This window comes from Andrographis paniculata, unplaced genomic scaffold (genome assembly GCF_009805555.1).
Source record: "Andrographis paniculata isolate CXL003 unplaced genomic scaffold, ASM980555v1 Contig98END, whole genome shotgun sequence".
Lineage (NCBI taxonomy): Eukaryota > Viridiplantae > Streptophyta > Magnoliopsida > Lamiales > Acanthaceae > Andrographis > Andrographis paniculata.
The window spans coordinates 413,687-435,640 of NW_026137637.1; the positions used below are offsets into that span (position 1 = coordinate 413,687).

Below are 21,954 nucleotides of genomic sequence, written 5' to 3' on the forward strand. Positions count from 1 at the left end.
AAAAAAACATTATGAATATTACATTAAAGTATCATTTAATAACATCAAAATACCATTTGTTTTTATAATTTTTGTATAGTTCAACCTCTTATTTTTCTTAATATATACTCTCCTTCTATATCTATCTATTCGTTTGTTTTTCTGCATAAAATTTTAAAAATATTAAGATTATATTACTCCATCTATCCCAAAACTATAATCTGAATTATATTTGACACGGAATTTAAGAAATATTTATATTATATTTTTCTGTAATTTTACAATGATATGATTATTTATAAAAATAAGACTATTATTTTAAGATGAAAAAAAAAATGGTAAACAAGACTATTGTAAAAAAAAAAGATAAACTTACTTTAGTATTATATGTAATAATATTTGTGTAATATATTATAAATTAAAAAAAAAATTAGTATTATTAGATAGATACTACGTCTACTTTAAAAACAAAAATGAAAAAATAGAAGAATTCAGATTCCAATGAACAAATTCAAACTTGAAAAGAACCTTTCTAATTCTCGAAGAATTTGTTAAACAATAAGCAAACCATTCACATCACATCGAAGTTTGTTAACCCTATCCCTACCCCTACCCCTGCCTTCAAAATTATCAATTCCAAATGTACAAAAACACTTTCGGAACTATTAACTCTATTTATTAACAATAAGTTTAAAAACCAAAAGATAATCAAATCAAATAATCTTACATATATATATATATATATATAAATCAAATACACAAGTTCTTACTATTGTCAAAATTTTCCAAAACTTAAATCTAAATTTGAGTCCAAAGTTCCCAAAAACACAAACAAGCTGACCCCAAAATCTAGAACCATGTCACATTAGAGGTAAACAACAACAACAACAACAACAACAATAATAATAATAATAATAATAATAATAGAGTGAGGCAGGCAGTGGATTTCAACCATTTGAAATCATCATCCCAAGTCTGTATGTAAGTAAGTATGTCCTAATCCAAATATAGAGAGAGAAAGAGACAAATAGAGAGAGAGAGAGAGCAAAGTCTACGGTCTAATTCATCAAACCATATTTAAAATAAAAAAACACACACAGCACATAGAGCCAATATTTCTTTCCACATTATTCATGGCTCTAAACATAACTGTCTGCTCTTTCTCTTCTCAAGTTTTTCTCATACTCCAAAAAAAAAAAAAAAAAAAGCTTATTCCCAAGCTTTTTCTTTTCTTTTCTTTTCTTTTTTTTTAGTTAATTTTCTCGATAATTCGTCGTCTACTTCGTGCGTAAGCACGTCCCTAATTTGAAGCTGACAGAAAGAACTACGACCCAAAAGAACAGCAGCAAGAACCAAGCTCTAGAGAAGGATGAGGCAAAAGACTTGCCTGGTAGTAGGCTGAAGCTCGACTCCACACGCGCTGATCCATCCGCGCTTTGTGAAAATCCAAAGGAAAGAACAATGTTCAGATTCTCGGGCTTGCCCAATGCCTGGTGTCTCCTGTCGGTCAGATCCCCTATCCGGATCATGCCAGCTGTGACATGGACCGAGCTCGATGGTTGAGAAAGTGAAGTGAGCCGAAGAGCGGCTTCTTTTGATGGGAATTCGGAGGCGAGGGCCGATGGGGCTGAGATGCTGCCCAACATGTGGCTCGCCTTTTTGAGGAATGGATAATCAAAATCTGTACAATTTACCGGTGGGGAGATATGTTAGATCAACAGATTTTTGTCAACTGCTCTTTTTGCAAAAATCTAAGGCTATGAATACATAAACACCACTTTGGAACATTTGTCTGATGTCAATATTCATTAATAGTTGTGTTCATTTGAGGGATTTTCCAAAAATTATACTATTTATAAAAAAAAATTTCCCCAAAAATATTAAATCGAACACCTATTTTTTATTTTTTATATTATACTAAAAATTAATTTTACATTCAAAACATCACATGAACACATGTTTATATCAGATCATACAACTATTATAATTTAAAATTATATATTCAAATCCTAACTCAAAATCCAAACCCCAAAACATACACACCCATATATGATTCTTTACTTTCACAAAACTGTCGAATGAAATACCCAAACTCTATACTATTCCCAAAATTTTCCAAATTTCTAGAACATCCGAAACTTATATCTAAATCTTAGGGTGTGTTAAATTGTGATTTCAAACTGAAATCAGCGCTATTCATCTCGTACAATTCCCGATAATAATACATTGTTTCCTCTAAAAAAATATCAAATCAAAATAACATTTCAAATTGAAACTCAAACTAACACTATTTCAAATCATAACCAAATAACAAATATGAAGTTCTCATAAAAACAAAGTTCACATTGCATCTAAAGCATTACCGCTATAGAAATAAGAAGGTTAATTCTAAGGCTCCATTTTCTTTGATATTTTTTTCCAGTTATTTTATTTTTTTAACTATGGACCCTTCACAATTCTCTATAAAAACAGCTACTGCTTAAACCAAAACTCACAACCAAAATAAACAAAAAATGTCAGAAGTATATAATTTTGAAAAAAAAAAAATTGTAGAACTTGGTTGTAAAGCATTTCAACCTATAAAGACATGATTAACTGAAAATTGTTGAAACAAATACATGTATATGTGTATGTAAAGATAGATATTTCACTTATAAATCGAGCAAAAGCACGAGCGTCCATGTGTGTGTATATATAAGCATTTTTGGATGTGTCGAAAGTGAGTTGAGTTAGAGTACCTGATTCAAATTTGCCAGAATCCAAATTATCAGAAACTGCTGCTGAGCTACTACTGTCATTGTTGTCGACATGTCCGTTCGGCAAAGATGGAGCATCATGTTCATCTTTGTTGTCAACAGCTTCGATCAGTTCCTGTAGTGGTACTCTGTTAGAAAAGACTCCTTCAAAATGTTAGAAAAACGGAAGCTGAAATTGGGGCGTAATGTTACCTTCTGAGGAAGCAAAGGTTGATCAGGAAGAGAATCGACACTTCCTAGAGCCAATGAAGAATCATATGTAAATGGATGTGGGCTGTTATCATCCTCGTTGAAGAATGAGAGGTATTCATCCAGCAGGTTGAAATCACCGGAACTATTTTCAATTGGATTTGAAAGATCATTGGCTTCAAGGAAACCCCCATTGCCAAATGGAAGATTATCAGAAGAACCACCAAATGGTTTATCGAGCAAGTTTTCCAAATCATCTGAATCCCGAGACTTGCTGGACTCTCCAATATATTCATGCTTGACTGCTCTTACTTCTGTGTCGTAAGGAATGGAGAAATCGTAGAAGTTTTTGTTCTCCTGTGGTTCGGGCGCACAATATTGTTCACCAGAATTCAACAAGTACAGTTGCGCATCATTGATTGATTCTGTTGTTTCCTCCACGTTGCTACTGTCTGCAGATTGGGTGTTTAAAGGGAGAGGTACGCCGGATGGAACATCAGAACCGAGAATCTGGCACAAAGAAATTCTTAGCTCAATAAGACCAATTAAAAAGAAAAACGGACAAACAAACAAAAACTACAGTTCTTAATCTATTTAGTCCCCCACTTATATTTGATGATATTAGTGAGTAATTTCTTTTCCAAAAACTTTCAAGAATGAAAAGATTGATGGAGAAAAATAAACTAGCATGTGTAATTATCATTTATCAGAAAGGATGAAGGTCCAACCAACTTTAAATTAGGGGATTCAAAATTTTAATTTTAATAGCATAAGGTAACTAGATTCGAAAATAACAATTCTTGTGGGACTAATACAGGCTCTTAAACGAAGATTAAAATAAATAAATAAATACGCCAACTTATAAAAATATAATTTGTTAAGTATATCATGCTCAATTCAAGCCCAAAAGCTCCAGTTCCAGCACTACTCTGTACTCAAGTATACATTAAAACACTCAAATTTGCATGCTAGGTATATGTATCACTAAGAAAGTCGATCAACACAATCTTGTTTGTTTCACTTCCAGAAGACACCTAAATTTCGAAGGCAAAATGCAAAATATAATGTTTACTTGACCTAATTATCAATTTCTATATAAATGTCAGATGCATATATAACACCTACAAATGATGACAAGTGACAACACAGCTTCATGTGTCTTTCATCATTTAATGTTCGGTAACATATAGCTGAATCATTTTGATTAAGTCAAAGGGTGGGGTAGTAGTACAACCAAATTGGTTAAAAGTTACAAATGGATCGAGGATAAACCTGTTCAAGATCATCAGCATCCAAATAAGCATCATCACCCATGTCAACTTCCTCCGCGATCTCCATTTTCGGAACAAACTCTGTCTCTAACTCATCATCATCCCATTCTTCTTCCACAAATGGCGCCCCATACTGTTCACCATTCTTCGGCCCTGAACCACTCTTCTGAAAGACTCGGCATAGAACATAAGAATCCTGTCCCACCGAAATGATTGCAAGGAAAGAAAACAAAAAAATGTCAGGACTTGGTAATTAACAAATCACCCACAGGCCACTTGTCCCATTATTAATAATATTACATTCAACAATTACAAATTCTTGCATTGAAAGCTTACAACAGTAACTCTCAGATGGCAAAAATTAAAAACATTTATATCTCTAATTAAGCTTTAGAAAACAAAGCAGAGAGAAAGATAAAGAGTAAGAGCTCCATATATAAGTAAGTTAAATGCAAAATTCGATTTCTTCAAAAGCTAACCCTGAAGAAGCTTCTCTTAGCACTTCCACATATTTTAATATGCTAAGAAAACGGTAGAATACACATATATAGATTAACCTCTACATGGAAATGAAAAGGCCACAATATCATCCTACCTGAGCTACACCAGTCTTTCCCAACTCCGTGTCAGTAAGCCTGTATTCATGCATTACCCAGTTCGACCGCTGACCCTTTGGAGCCCTCCCGCTGTGATAAACAAGAGTTTTCTTCATCCCAACAGTTTGTGATTTATGGTAGACGGCTCTGTCCTTTCCAGTCGTTTTCCAATACCCTTTTTCGGTAGCTCGGTTCGTTCTCGCTCCATTACCATACTTCTTATCCAGTCCACTGAAGAAATACCACTCTAAATCTCTACTCTTCAGCTTCGAAAAACCTAAAACCCCACATTACCATCACTTTCATTTCAGCTTCATAATGCAGAAAACAAACTTATTTATGTAAACAAGATTAAGAACAGTATGCTTGCATGCAAACATCTGTGTCAATATACATGCATATATATATATGGTTAATAATTGCTGAAGATAAAAAAAAAAATAAAGAATCTAATACTTGGTCATATTTGGCACCAAAAAATGATAATAATTGACTGACACGATAAAGATACACTGAAATATGGTTAACATCTGTAAGAACAAATTAGATAAGGAAATAAAACCTCATTTCCTCCATCTTAGTCAATATTTAGCATATTAAAGATGCAAAGAAATCCGTACACAATTTCAATGATTGACAAGCAGAAACTTTCGTTTGGAAATCAGATCTATGCAGTATCGTAAGAAACAGACCACTAGACCATAGGTAATCGACTTCTACAGCAAAATTCACAAACCAATCGAATCAAAACAACCACAATACCCTCCGGGAACACCACAAAACCCCAAATTGAACAAAAAAGAAAAAGAAAGGAAAACTAAACCCTACAAAATCAACCAGTTCCACCCTCAATCGAACCGCCAGAGCAGCGTACCAAAATCTCCAGCCAAACCCTAAAACCACCGATAAGACTAAAATCGAATCATCAAACACAAAAACGACCTAAAACCACCAGAACAGAAGGAGCAGAGCACATACTAGGAAGATCCCACGGCTCAATCTTGTAAATATCGATCTCAGATATCGCATCGAAGCGGAAGCCCTTTCCGCAGACTTTCCGCCTCAAATAGTACCGCACAAGCTCCTCATCTGTAGGATGGAAGCGGAACCCCGGCGCTAGCGTACTCGACGATCCAGACGAATTCCTCTTGCCTGCAATCGATTCCATGTCCGCACACAAAATTCGATCCAAGTTCACCCCCAATTCCGGCAGTCCTCGCAGGTTCCTTCCGATCGACGCTAACGTGGGTGGAAACGAGTAGTCGCCATTGTTTAATAGATGAAGAAGAAGAAGAAGAAAAACAAAAGCGTAAAGAAAAGCAGACTTTAGCTTTGCAAATAAATTAGTAATATAATATAAAAATAATAAATTGCGTATATATACCGTATGCCAGAATAATCTAGATACTACGAAATACGGTGGGTCTCTGTGACGGCGCGGTGACCGTAGTTGGGTAAATGTATAATCTGTTAGGTCTTGGTGACGGGCCGGTGACCCTAGCTGGGCTCACGTGAACGCCGTGGATAGGAGCATTTTCGGATACGGATTCGGGTTTCGGATCAAGCCGGGTAGGGTAACTTCTTCGACTGAGACTTTTTTTTTTTTTCATTTGACGTTTTTTTTTTTACATTAAAACAAATAAATTGCGTTTTGTTTATGTTTTAAATACCATTCTAACGTTATTTATCAATAAATATATATATATTTTTTATAAATTATTATATTACTTTCGTCTTATAAAAAGAGTATTATGAATTTTTTGCAATATTTTTATTAGTCTCGTATAATACAAATACACGAGTAAATTATAGCAATAATATTTTCAAAGTTAATATAATTAAACAAAAAATAAATGTTATCTTTTTTTATGAAACGGAGATAGTATTAAATTATTTCATTAAATTAAAATTTTAATTCTAAGTTCAGTTTCAAATCGAAATCAAACAAAAATATATTTATCAGTGGGTTTTATGGTTGAATTTAAAATAAAATTTAAATGTAAATAATTATTTAATATGATATGAATAAATATAAAAATTATATTTCATTATGTAAATTTAAAGTATGTTTGATTGTAATTTCAAATCAATATCAATATTTTTTATATTTTTAATACAAATATTTTTTTTTTGGTTATGAAATATTATACTATTAAATTACTATTATCTAATAAAAAAAATTATGAACACTAACAAAAATTAAATTTTAATGAATACTAAATAATAAACAAATAAACATTTAAATTTTAATTTAATAAAAAAAATAAAGATTATGAATACTACGAATAATACAAGCAAACACCACCTAATTATGTTTATCTGTATTTTTAATATAATATTGTTAAAGTTAATTTTCTCTTTATAAAGATATGAATTAAATCAAATTTTTTAACTTCATTTTTATAGTCAAATTTATTTTAACTTGATTTTATTTGTAAATATAATTATTTTAACTTCATATTTATAGTCAAATTTATTAATAAATATTCTCTGTTCACAAACTAATGTCCTACTTTTCTATTTGGGACATCAAACAACTATTGTCCTATTTTATTTTTCAAATGCAAATTTTACATTTTTACCATTCATTTATTATTTTTAATCTCTACCGTACAATTAAGGACAAATTTGTCAATTCATAACAAAGAGACAATCACCTAAAAAACGGTGCAAATATACTTTGGCACAATAGAAATTGAACGGAGGGAGTATAATATTGATCAAGTTAATTTTCTTATCTCTAATTTTATTACTTTTTAAATAAAACAACAATAGTCAAATATAATAATAGTATTTATTTATTACTTCTTCCGTCGTTCAAATTTATTTTTATTTTTTTTTTTTTTTTGGGTTGTCATCTAAATTTATTCCCATTTTCCTTTTTAGTAAAAAAAATACAACTTTTCTTTACCAAAGAAAAAAAAAATAAAAATTTATATTATTACATATTTTTCTTAAAAGTACTATAAATTACTAAATAATAATAATAATAATTTCCACAAATCGGGTCGGATATTCGGATCTTTCTCGGATCAACCGTGCCCATATGAGGAGCGTGGAAATCAGAGAAGAATTGATTTTTCCAATATGATTTTCCAATTACCTAACGTGTAAATGCAAGCGAGTGTAGTACGTAGTGCCTAAAGAATTGTTCGTTAGCGTGTACATAGAAATAAATAAATAAAAGAGGGGGTGAAGGTGAAACGGCATCGTTTAGGAGGTGGCGCAAGCGCATCCGTAAAAAAACGAAGAACGATACGGCGTCGTATTGAAACGTGGTTTGACGAAAGCCAAGTCTTCTGCTGCAATGCAATGTAACTACGATGCCACGAATTGTTTGTTTGTTCGGATTTGGAATGTTCTAGATTTGTTTATTTATTATTATATATATATATATACATTTATTTTATTTTATTTATTATTATTATTATTTTTATTTATGTAATTATTTATTGTTCCCATTTTGTATGGTTATCGTTATAGTAATATTAATATTGATGGTGCAGCTGCGTGGAAGTTTGCATGATAATGATATTGACCCACTTTCAACTTATTTTTTGGTTTCTTAACTGTTTAATTGTAATTTATTTACTAGTAGAAAATACAATTGCAAGAGAAAATAAATTATTTTATTTGGTAAAAAAAAAATAAAAAATACAGTTATATATGAATCCAATAAATGATTAATTGGTATAAAAAAAATAATTTTTTTGTTTAAATAATAGATTATATATTATATTTTGTAAACTAAAAAATTATTGTAATTTTTTAAAAAAACATAAGAATTAAATACTTAAATACTATCTCCGTCCGTATGACTCTAAGGGGGCGTTTGGTACAGAGAATAAAATTGCAGACAAACGAGATAAATGATAGTAGAGAATAAAATTGAAGAGAAATGGAATTAGTAGAGAATGAGAATTAATTCTCTTGTTTGATAAAACAGAGAATTGATTTGAGAAATCTAAAAAAAAATGCAGATATATGAATGAGCAAACAAAAATAAATGATTAACACGATAAAAAGAGAGTTTTAACTAATGAGAATTCATGAAAAATATTTTTGGTAAAATTTTTTTAAAAAAATTATAAATTATATACGATGTTTTTAAGATTATATTTTAATACAATTTCTTAAAATGTCGTAAAAATTAAATACTTTAAAAATAAATTAAGTTTGTTTTTTGTAAAATTAAAATAATATAATTTTTAAAAAATTATAAAAATTAAATAGTACAAAAAATTTTAAAAATTAAAAAATATATATACTGCAACATCATTTCTCTCTAATGAAAGCAGAGAAATAAAAATAATTTATTTCTCCAAGTTCCATTTCTCTTGACTCAAACAAACAAGAGAAATGATACAATTTCCATTTCTCTAACCTTATTTTTTTGTACCAAACACAATCTAAGATCTTATTTACTCTTTGTTATTGATATTTGAATTTTAATTAATATATTAAAACATAATATAAATTAAAAAAAAAAATTGTTAAAATAAGTGTGACTCATAGATAGACCGAGCAAGTAATAAATTAAATAATAAATAACAAAAAATTCATTACTCAACAAACGCACACCAAATTATTTGGTGAGAGAATAAATAGATCAAAAGCTACAAAAAAAATTCATTATATAAAAATTGTAGTTTAAAATTAATTAAAATAAAAAATATTAATTTAAATTTTTATTTAAATAATATTTTAATATACATAATGTTTTGTAGAAAAAGGAATTTTAACTTTTTGCTTTTAACTTTATATATATATAAGAAAATATATTTGTAATTTAAATAAAAAATTTGTATAATTATTTTTTAAACAATAAAAAACAGAACAAAATATAATTTTTTGAATACTACAATAAGAAATAATATTAATTTAAATTTAAAATACTTAAAAAAAAAAAAAACCCATAATTGTATCTAAAGACACCAACTTTATTAAACTAGATTCGTTTCAGGAGAACACAACGTTAGATCGACGGATTCACTCTCAAAACTAAAGTAATAAACCTACGCAAAATTTACATAACTCATAACTTGTCCTAAAGACCCTTCCTTACTCTGCGGTTCCGAAAAAAAAAAAAAATACATCGATCGATAAGCTTTATCAAACGACGACTCACACGTACCTCCTCACCTCCTCAGTCGCGCTTTCGAAACTCGTCTCTCTCCTTCGTTAGCTCGTCGATTCGGGATTGAAGAATATTGATCATCGCTTGGGCGCGCATCACTTCGATCTTCAACGTCTCCCGTTCCATCGACACATTAAGGATCTCGCTCTCGAGATTTCCGATGAATTTTAGGTACCCGGGAGGCACCGATTTCTCCAAATTGGACGAGTCGAACGAGACCGTGTTCGTCGCCGGTTGGGTTTCTTTCGAGTCGAGAGGCTCCGACAAAGGAAATTCTAGTAGCGCCGGGGAAAAATTTGTCGTCGTCGTCGTTGTCGTCGATTCCTCGGATCCGTTCACGTTGGGATTCTCGGGCTTCGACTTTTTCGTTTTGGATGCAGCGGAGGGATCCGGGTTGTCCTCCGACCTCTCGCGTTTGCATGTAAACGGATGGATCGACGGGCCGGGGGCATTTTCGGAACCAGGGGGAGCCATGCTTAGCGGCGGTGTGTCCTGCGTGGCATACAAGGAGTGAAATCGACGGGAATTTCGGAAAATTTCTCCCAAAAATATCACATTGATACATATTTATATCATATCAAACGATTATTTATGACATACGAGTGGAATCGACAAAATCTAACAAGAACCGTTATCCAATCACGACTAATTTTCGATATTTCGACGAAGCTACTTTTGTGTTCCGCAAGGACAAATTCGAAATTAACGTAATATTTTATATTTAAAATATCACAACAATACATATTTATATCATATCAGACGATTATTTGACATATGACGAGTGCAATCGACAAAATCTAACCACCGTTATCCAACCACGACTAATTTTCGATATTTCGACGAGTCTTAAATTTCGACGAAGATACTTTCGTGTTCCATAAGGACGAATTCGAAATTAACGTGCTTAGAAAAAATCGAGTGCGAAAGGGCGGCAGTAAATTCGAAGTTTAGACAAGAAACCTGGTCGAGATCGACTCGTTCTTCATCAACATTGGCGAAATCATCTTCGACATCTCCGCCAGGAACGACAACGAGTGCATCTTCATTCCATTCCTCCTCGACAAACGGTGCATACCGATCGCCGTTCGGCGGCCCCAAACCACTTTTCTGGAAGATTCTACAAAGCACAAACGAATCCTTCTCCGACGCAAAAGGCGAAAAGCAACAAAAAAGTCAATCACCGTCGAAATTCATAGCACGTCGAAGAAGTTTCTAAAGAAATAAGAACTTAAAAGCGGAATGGATACCTGCGGAACTCCGGAAATTTGCAACTCGTAATCACAAAGTCGATACTCGTGCATCACCCAATTCGTTCGCTTGCCCTCGGGAGCTCGTCCGCTGTGGAAAACGAGCGTTTTCTTCATCCCTATAGTTTGGTTTTTGTGGTACACCGTACGGTCCTTCCCGGTCGCTTTCCAATACCCTTGTCCGGTGGCGCGATTCAGTCGGGACCCGTTTCCGTACTTACGATCCACGGGGCTGAAGAAGTACCATTCAAGATCTCGACTTTTAAGAGACGAGTACTCTGAAAAGAAAAAACATTAACGTCCTTAGAATTCATTAATTCCGTTATATAAATATCGCATCGAATCCACCAAAAAACTAAAAGTAGGAAGGCTCTAATTAAGCAATCGAATTTGGATCGAACACTTCTGTTTACGTATATATGTACACATATTTAACAAATTATCATAAATTTACGATGCTCGTCTAGTAGTGCAACCCTAAGCAATCGTTCATGCACGATTTGCTCGAGTTCAAATCAAATACTTTAATATACGAATACATACCCGTGTTTATATAAATCGTTTAACATTTATGATGCTCGTCAACTTGCAAGAACACTAAGCAATCATTAGAACTTAATTCTCGAGCACAATTTCCATTTGACCAACCACAAGACGCACGCACGAATCTATATATCTATATATAAATTCTTAATATGTTCATTCGGATCGAAATCAATCATTTATACCCATACATATATACACACATACCCTAGTTGAATGTTATGATGCTCAATGAGAGTCGAAATTCGACGATGATCGAATCAAGAACTCCATCAAAGGTGAATCTTGAAGCTTCCGTGCTTCGGATCAAAATCAATCAATTATACATACACATAAATATATATATACACATCACAGTTGAATGGAATGATGCTCAATGAGAGTCGAAATTCGAGTGTGATAGAATCTAACACTCCATCAAAGCTTGGTAAAAAATCAATCAATTATACATATATATATATACATATATACACACACCATAGTTGAATGGTATGATGCTCAATAGAGCTCAATTTGTTCATCATCTCCAATCTCTGTGTTTTCAGTTTCCACAATTCTCAACAACAATCAAAGTACCAAAGTCCTCACATTTCTACGCAAAACCATACCACATATCAAACCTGTAACCTAATTACCAAATAAATCAAATCGAACCACCATCACCATCATCATAAAAAAAATTCAACTCCAAACGCATAAACCCTAGCAGGAATTCAACGAACCAAAGCAACAGAAACGCAATCGAAGACCAAAACGAACAAAAATCCCCCAATTGAAGGAGCAGAGCAGTACCTGCGAGCTCCCATGGCTCCGACTTGTAGACGTCGATTTCAGTAACCGCTTCGAATCTGAAAGGCTTCCCACAGGCCTTCCTCGTCAAGTAGTAGCGAACCAGCTCCTCGTCGGTGGGATGGAATCTGAACCCCGGCGCCAGAGACGTGGCTCCCATGGCCATCCCCGCCTCCTGCTCCATCTCCCGCACGCACACCCGACTCCACTCCGAAAAAGGAATGGAAAAGAGGGAAGGAGTGAAGTGAAGTGAAGTGCACGGCACGCAAAGGCGCGGGACGGGGCAGTGGGAGGGAGTGATTGATTGCTTGGTGAGAAGGGAAAGGGGCAAGAAATGGATGGGGTGAAGAATCCTTGCCCGACACGGAAATCGAACATCCAATCCATTCAATTCTATTGTATTGTAGATTTGTAGTGTAAGAAAAGAAAAGGAAAAGAAAATAATTGTTGGCCTTTGCTGAGCTGTTTCTCATTTATGACTTATCTTTAGAAATGTTTAAAGGCTTAGCCTCTGTTTACACAACTAATTTTTACTTATATGATATTATTTATTTTTGTAAAAAAATATTAGATCAAATATAATTATTTTACAAAATATTAAATTAAATATTAATTTTTTTTTAATTTTTTAAAATTTTAAAACTCTTCAAATATTTCTGTGTAAACTGAGCTTTTGGAGAAATTAAGTTTGATATAATTGGTTTTTTTTAGTTGTATAACCGATCAATTTATTATTTTAATATCGTAATTAAAGTATGTCGTAATTAATTTCATAAATATAATTTTTTTACAATTTTAATTCTCCGACGTCAGAAATACTTATATTACATTCATGTGATTCGTCGATGAACACGTGTCCATCTATTCAACGATACTGGACGGACACTTAAATTTTATTTAATTTTATTTTTTAAAAAATAATATATATATAATTTTTAAAATATTATATTAAAAAATATAGTAGTACATTACTAACAATTGACCAAATGGTCAAAAATGCCTGCTAGATTTGCAACTTTTCTTGCAACAGACGAGTAACGATTGACTACGCTTTTTATTTTTACTAAATTCATTACCATTAGTATTTTATTCGTTCAAATTTATTATTATTATTTTTTTATTTTGTTCGTCTAAATTTATTTTATTATTAATTTTAAAAAATTTAAAAAATTAAAATTTAATTATTATTCTCAATTCAACACTTATTTACAATAAATACTATTAATTTATTTACTTTAATTTTTTATTAAAATTTTAAAAATACTTTTAACTATTATCACTTTATCAATAAAATATATATATTTTTTAATATATCTATTAGTGCACAAAAGTATATATTGTGCTCTATGAAAATATATTTGATGTTCTATAGAATATATATCTGATATATTATGAAAATATATTGGTGTTTAATGTAAGTATATATTATGCTTTATATTTTGTTAGTTTTTTTAAATATCATCAAATTCAATAGTGCATAAAATATTAATAGAAAATTCAAAAAACACTGATCAAGAGTTCAGAAAACAGACGTTTTAAATATAGTACATGCTATTATCTCGATTTGTGTTAAGAAAAGATATCATCTCGATTATTATTATGATTGTCCAAGACAACATATAGTCTCGATTTGGAGACAAAATGTAGTATCGCATATTGTCTTTTTACGACTGTATAATCTCAAAAATTGTTATGTCCGTTTAAGATAACATATTTTCGGAATTTATCATGGCAAATTGAATCAAAATAGTCTAAAAAACTTTCATGGTCATTCGAGACAAAAATAGTTTCGAAAATTATCACAACAATTGGATACAAAACATAGTTTATAAATTATCACGATTATTCGAGATAAAATATAGTCTCAACGATGCTTACGAGTATTTTCGAGACAATATGTTGTCTCGATATTCTCTCGGTCAATTTGACGAGATAATTTGTCTCACCATTTTGTGACTTTCCAAATTATCACAATAAAACGGTCACGGCAAAAGTTTCGAGACAATTACTGAAAATGTTCAATTAATTATTTCGTATCTATATAAATTTTTAAAAAAAAAAAATTGAGACAATTCTACATATTTCTGGTAGTTCCACTGAGGGTGTGTTTATTTGAGTGTTTGGGTTATGAGTTGGTATTTGAATATTAAAAAATTTTGATTTGAAATAGTTGTATGATATGATATAAATAGGTATTGATGTGATATTTTAAATGTAAAAATAATTTTTAAAAGAATATAAAAAATAAAAAAAAAAGTGTTTGATTTAATATTTTTTAAGAAAAAAATAGAATGAATAGTTAAATATAGATTTTACATTTTTACCCTTCATTCATTTATTACTTTTCATCTTTATCATATAATTAAAAACAAATTTGTCAATTTATAAAAATAAAAAAAAAAAGAAAGAAAAAACAATCACAAAGGGAGTATTATTTAGTGTGTCATATATATATAGATTAAAATAATAAAAAAGTATATAGTAAAAAAAATGGCTTTGCACCTGAAATTTAGGTCAATGACTAGAAGCCCACGCTATGGCCCAAATTCGCTCTTTTATTAACTAATTTATATATGTCCATTAATAAATTTTTCATTAAATACAAATTTATGTATATTAATATTTGATGGAAGTATATAAAAACAATTTTATCTTTATTTTTCTGATATAAAAATATGCGATGATAAAATAAAAGTATTTTTTTGAAAAGTAATTTAAATAAAAAAGAAAGATTTGAATTGACAGACTAAAATAAAAAAATAAAAAATTTTGAATGGATGGAAGAAGTAATAGTTTAACAGACTTTCTAAATTTATCTATTTTTGGAAATTTTGATTATTTATCAATAATTATATTTTTTAAAAAATAAATAAAAATTATCACATCACATGTATATTTTTATTAAATATTACATCAAATAATTATTTTTTTTTAACTATCATTAAAATTTTCTAAACTTTTAACAATTAACCAAACTTCTATTTAAACACAAAACCTTCTATTTTAAACTTTACTTTTCAATATGGTGCATTTGGTACAGAGAGATGAGGTCAGAGAAATAGAAATGGTTTCATTTCTCTTGTTTGTTTGAGTTAGAGAAATGAAATTTGAGAAATAAATCTCCATTTCTTTTTTTCATTTATCTCTCGTATACAGAGAAATGACGTAGCAATATATATTTTTTAAATTTTTTTTTATCTTTTTTGTACTATTTAATTTTTATATTTTTTTAAAAAATTATATTATTTTAATTTTACAAATATCAAATTTAATTTATTGTTAAAGTATTTAAGTTTTACGATTTTTAAAAAATTGTACTAAAATGTAATCTTAAAAAACATCGTATATAATTCATAAGTTTTTTTTTTAAAAAAAGTCACAAAAAATATTATTTTCATGAATTTTCATTGTTAAAACTCTTTTTCTATCTAGTTAATCATTTATTCTTATTTGATTCATTCATATAGCTGCATTTTTTTTACATTTTTCAATTGAATTATCTTGTTTTACCAAAACAACAAAATTCATTCGCATTTTTTACTCAATTTTATTTCTCTCAAATTCTATTATCTACTCATATTTCTCTGCAATTCTTTGTACCAAACGCCACGCCACCCAAGTTCAATGTGTGTTGTTCAAACTGTTGAGTACTTATAGAGAAATGAGGTCAAATAAATGAAAATTGTCTTATTTCACTTGAGTCAAACAAATGGAATTTGATAAATAAATAATTTTCGTCTCTTTATTTTTATTTTTCTCTTATATGCAGAGAAATGAAAATGATATTAAAATATATATATTTTTATTTTTTTTTAATCTTTTTTATACTATTTAATTTTTATACTTTTTATAAAGTTATATTATTTTAATTTTACAAAAATTAAATTAAATTTATTGTTAAAGTATTTAGTTTTTACGATTTTTTTTTAAGAAATTGTACTAAAATATAATTTTAAAAAATATTGTATATAATTTATAAGTTTTTTTTTTTCTTAAAAAAAAGTTACCCAAAATATTTTTTTTTATGAATTTTCATTCGTTACAATTTTTTTATCCAGTTAATCATTTATTCTTATTATTCATTCATATAGGTGTATTTTTTTTACATTTCTCAACTGAATTCTCTATTTTACCAAACAAAACAATTAATTCTATTTTTTTTTACTCAATTTCATTTCTTTTCAATTTTATTTTCTATTCTCATATTTATGTGAAATTTCATTATATGTACGAAAGGCAATAAAGGGTGTGTTTGTTTGCAAGTTTTCATCCAAATTCTTACTATTCATCCAATTTTTTCTCCCCAAAAACATTAAATTAAATACCTATTTTTTTATTTTTTTATATTATACTAAAAATTAATTTTACATTTAAAACATCACATCAATCCCTATTCATATCACATCATACAACTATTCAAATTCAAAATTTTTACTATTCAAATTCCAACTCAAAATCCAAACACCCAAACAAACACACCCAAAGTGTAATGCTGGTTGAAGTTTGAGGTTTGATTTTATTAATTATTAATTGAAATACAATTTCATGAATTAAGATGGATGGGGGTAGGTATGATTGTTTAGCTAAACTTCCAACTATTTTCTTGGTCAAAGTGTCTTATTTAAAATATTTTAAATTTAATATATATATATTAAAAATTTTGTCCACCAAAATTATTAAAATTTTGCATGAATGGGCCAATGGGACTCAAATACAATAAGTCCTGATTCTAATACTATATAAATAATAAAGGAAAAAATTATTTTTAGTTCTAATATAACTAAAATTCATCAATTTTGATTTTAATATAAAAATTTTATCAATTTTGGTCCCAATAAAATTAAAATTTATCATTTTTTATCTCAATAGAACCAAAACTTATCATTTTTGGTCATAATATAAAATTTTTATCAATTTTAGTCCCAATATAATAAAAACTCATCATTTTTTGTCTCAATATAATCAAACCTTATATTTTTTGGTCCCACCGTCAACAAACCGACGAAAAATGTTGACGTGAAAAGAAATCAAACCTTATATTTATATTTGAAGAAATTGCACAATCTTGCAAGTTCACGTTAGCATTTTCCATCAGTTTGTTGACGGTGGGACCAAAAAAGATAAGGTTTGATTATATTTGGACAAAAAATGATGAGTTTTTGTTATATTGAGACTAAAATTGGTAAAAATCTTATATTGAGACAAAGAATGATGAGTTTTGGTTATATTGAGACAAAAATTGATAAAATTTTTATATTAAGACTAAAATTGATGAATTTTTTTTGTTTATATTTGAACCAAAAAATGATTTTTTCCCGAATAATAATTTTACCTAAATATCCCGTATTCAAGTTTAAAATCATTTTACATATTTTTACTTACCAGAGGTGGAACCAGGGATGAGAAGGGGGCTAATTTTTCAAATTTCGAAACAATCATCATCTATTTGTTATCCAATAATTTTATCAATGAAATTATCATATTTCGAAAATCTTGCAAAATATTAATCTGCAGTGATAACTGCATATTACCTGATGAATTTTGTATTATATGAAATTGATAAATAGTAAAGACATTTATTAAAAAAAATAGCTCTTAAAAATATCATCTCCTGTGTATTTGGCTGAGAATTTTTTGAAGATTTTTTTTAATTATTATTTATTACTTTTTTTGTTCATATCTATTTTTACAGCATCAAACGAGTATTATGATATAATTTTTTATTATTATTTAAAATTTAAATTTTTATATAAATACTCTATCAATTTTTAGTAATTTTTTTTAATTTGTTTATTATTTTTTATATTATATATTATAAAATAAAAATAAAAAATTAAAAATTAAAAAGAGTGGGGTGGGAGAGGTGGGCTGGAGCCTCCCTTGCCCTCAGATACATCCGCCTCGTCTACTACCTAATAAATTGTCCATTATCAATTTTAAAATCACTATCAATTACTTATTTTATCCCATAAAGTTTTACATCAATGATCCAATTATATACTATTAAAAAAATAAATCAAAACATAAAAATATTTATCTAAATAAAACCCCAAAATTTAATTGTACGGCTTAAATATATTATTGATTTATTTGCTTGAAGGTCTTTATTTTTACTACTATTTCTGAAATGGTTGAACATTATATTTTGATCAATTTTTATTAAACATTATATATATATATATATATTAAAAAAGAGGTTACAAAAATTATAAAAACAAATGGTATTCGGATGTAATTAAGTGATATTTTGTGAAAAAATATAACATTTTTTAAAAAAAAAAAAAATTGATGCCGATTAAATAATATCAATATAAATTTTAAATAGAAACCGAATATATTTTAGGATGTGTTCTTTTTATCACATTTTGTTTTCAAGATTTTTATTATTCACAAAAAAAATTAGTTAAAAAAATATCAAATAAAATATTTATTATTTATTATTTATTATTTATATTATAGTAAAAATTAAATTATATTTATAATATCATAACAACACCTATCTATATCACATTATACTAACTACTCTCAATTTAAAAAAATTTTACTATTTAAATTCGAACAAAAAATTCAAAACCCCGAAACAAATACACCATTAGACATCACTTAAATTATTATTATTTTAAATTTAATAGTATTTAATAATCATGCAAACGAAGTTGTATTTAGTTGTAGCCTTGTGGGTTTGGCCTTTGAAATTGAGTTATAAATAATAAAACTTTTTAATTGAAATAATTATTTGATATGATATAAATATATATTAATATGATATGTTAAATATAAAAATAAATATTAATAAAATATAATAAATAAAAAATAAATATATAATTTAATATTTTTTAGAAAAAAAATAATACGATGAAATAGTTAAAAACTAACAAAGAACCTCAGTTGAAAGATATATATATTTCTCCATCCAGAGGTAAATTGTTCTATTTAGCTTAGATTTGTAATTAGTAATTAATTAAGAAGTATATTAGTGTAAATAATTATGATTTAATAGAAATAATTAAAGATTAAAATTAAGATAATTTAATTAAAATAAAAAATATAAATTATAAATTTAAAAAATGTGATTAAAATGTATAATTATATTTAAAAATAAAAAATAACAAATTAGGAGAAAAAAAAATAAAAATATAAGATAAATTAAATATCACGGAGGAGTATAATTTTAAAAATATTGAAAAAAGAAAGAATTAATAAACCCTTAAAATTTATTTTCAATCTCACATGAACATTTCATATTTTATATTTTAGTTCTCACATAATTTCTTCTTTTCTTTTTCAAAATATGATTATACTTCAATTAAATTTTAAAATTCACAATTTATAATTTTTTTAATTTTAATTAGATTATTTAATTATTTTTCATTTTAATTTATAATTATTTTTCTAATATACTTATTAATTAATTACTAATTATATTTTAATTAATTTCTTAATAACAATAATATAGACAATTTATAAAGGAATAACATACTTTTAATTCTATATATTGTTATTATTATTATTATAATAAAATATGTCAGGTGTGTTTGAATATAATTTAATATTATTTAATTGAATAATATTAATGAAAAATATTACTTTTTATAAAAGATTGTATTAATATTATTTTAAATTAAAATTAGAAATTCAAACGCAAATATAGCTGTAATAATAAAAGGAAAATTGATAAAATATTATCTTGACATCAGGCCGGCCCCAATCACTATCCAAAAAACTAGTTAGATTAATTAGATATTTACATATATATATATATATATATATATAATCAATATACTCCCTCTATCCCGTTGGAAGGTGACGTTAGCTTTTTTCAAATAAAATTTTTAATATTAATATTATATTGGATTATAGTTGTAGACACTAAAAATATATGTCTAAAATCAATTAGATATCATATGTTTTGGAAGAAAATAAAATTCCAATAAAATAAATATATGGTATTTAATTATGCACATATGTTAATTTTCGTACAATAAATATCAACCATTAATGCAAAATATGCTTAAAATGGAAGATATCGTACAAATATTACGTGCATAAATAGAGCCATAATAAATTTGGCAGCAAAATAAATTAATCTTGTCAATAAAGGAAATATATAAATTAATATCTTCCAAACAAGACAATGATATAAAGATCTTGTCAATAAAGGAAGTATATAAATTAATATCTTCCAAAAAAGACAATGATATAAAGATTTTGGCGAGAAAGGAAGGTGCACAATCAAATCCGTCAAAAATGGAAAACAACATCCGATGGAAAAGGAAAGATTATAAAATCTTTCCATACACGTGGCACCATCCAAAAAGGAAGCCAAGACCACCAATCCCCTATAAATAGGAGCTATGGTCAGTTCATTTGACACACCGAAGTTGCATCGAGCATTCAAGCAAAGGGGTAAGTCTCTAGACTCTCTCTGTATTGTTCTTCGTGTCATTCGAAGCGTTCTTCGTCGAAAGTCACTAATTTGGACAAATGATCCAATATTGGTTGACGAATCGATGAAGTTAACGTTCTTCGTCTTGTGTCCGAGCCGGAGGAAGGATCAAAGCTCTCAAAGCCATCGAGGAATCCATCAAAGCCAAGGAAGAGCCTCAAAAGCCGCTCTCAAAGCTTCAAGATGTTCGTCGCGTTCTTCATAAAAGGCGCAAACCAGGCCCTCTTCGATCCAAAAGTCAAAGGGACACGCCGCCAAAAGCGCTATGGAGCACTATATCCACCTCTTCAATGATCAAAGCTCTTAAAGCCGTTGAGAAATTTGTCAAAACCAAGGGAAAGCCTCTAAAGTTCATCCTAAACCTTCGAGGTGTTCATCGCATTCTTCACCAAAGCAACAACTCGGTCCTCTTCGATCCAAAAGTCAAAGGGACATGCCGCTAAAAGCGTTATGGAGCACCAAATCCACATTCTCAAAGATCAAAGCTACAGATCGTTTAAAGAGGATATCAAATCCAAAGCTTAGGATCAAATCACCTGCACGGAGACCAAAGCCCTCCAAAAGCGGCAAAGACAAATCATAGATCAAAGCTGCGGAAGATATCAAATCCAAAGCTGAAGATCAAATCGCCCACACGGAGATCGAAGCTCTCCAAAAGGCGGAAAAGACAAACTAAAGATCAAAGTTGTGGATCGTCTAAAGAAGACAACAAAGCCAAAGACGATGATCAAATCGCCAACGCGGAGACCAAAGCCCTCCAAAAGCGGCAAAGCCAAAGCGAAGGTCAAAGTCGCAGATTGTCTAAAGAAGACAACAAATCCAAAGACGATGATCAAATCGCCAATACGGAGACCAAAGTCCTCCAAAAGCGGCAAAGCCAAATTAAATATCAAAGCCTCGGATCGTCTAAAAAAGACATCAAATCCAAAGCCGACGATCAAATAGCCCGCACGGAGACCAAAACCCTCCAAAAGCCGGCAAAGTCAAACTGAAGATCAAAC

The 21,954-nt window shown here is 29.0% G+C and overlaps 2 protein-coding genes across 2 annotated transcripts; both read right to left on the bottom strand.

The window, feature by feature from the left end:
• Positions 1-894: 894 nt before the first annotated feature.
• On the bottom strand, positions 895-6,133 carry LOC127243994 (NAC domain-containing protein 53-like). The gene is made up of 6 exons (XM_051264266.1): positions 5,770-6,133; positions 4,791-5,068; positions 4,197-4,391; positions 2,928-3,434; positions 2,718-2,850; positions 895-1,660 (listed from the first exon to the last, which is right to left on the bottom strand). The coding sequence occupies exons 1-6, from the start codon at positions 5,957-5,959 to the stop codon at positions 1,257-1,259; spliced, it is 1,707 nt and encodes a 568-aa protein (XP_051120223.1). The 5' UTR covers positions 5,960-6,133; the 3' UTR covers positions 895-1,256.
• Positions 6,134-9,710: 3,577 nt separating this feature from the next.
• Positions 9,711-12,878, bottom strand: LOC127243889 (NAC domain containing protein 50-like). The gene is made up of 4 exons (XM_051264110.1): positions 12,511-12,878; positions 11,176-11,453; positions 10,889-11,065; positions 9,711-10,420 (listed from the first exon to the last, which is right to left on the bottom strand). Exons 1-4 carry the CDS (start codon positions 12,689-12,691, stop codon positions 9,938-9,940), a joined length of 1,119 nt encoding a protein of 372 aa, XP_051120067.1. The 5' UTR covers positions 12,692-12,878; the 3' UTR covers positions 9,711-9,937.
• Between the last annotated feature and the right edge of the window lie 9,076 nt (positions 12,879-21,954).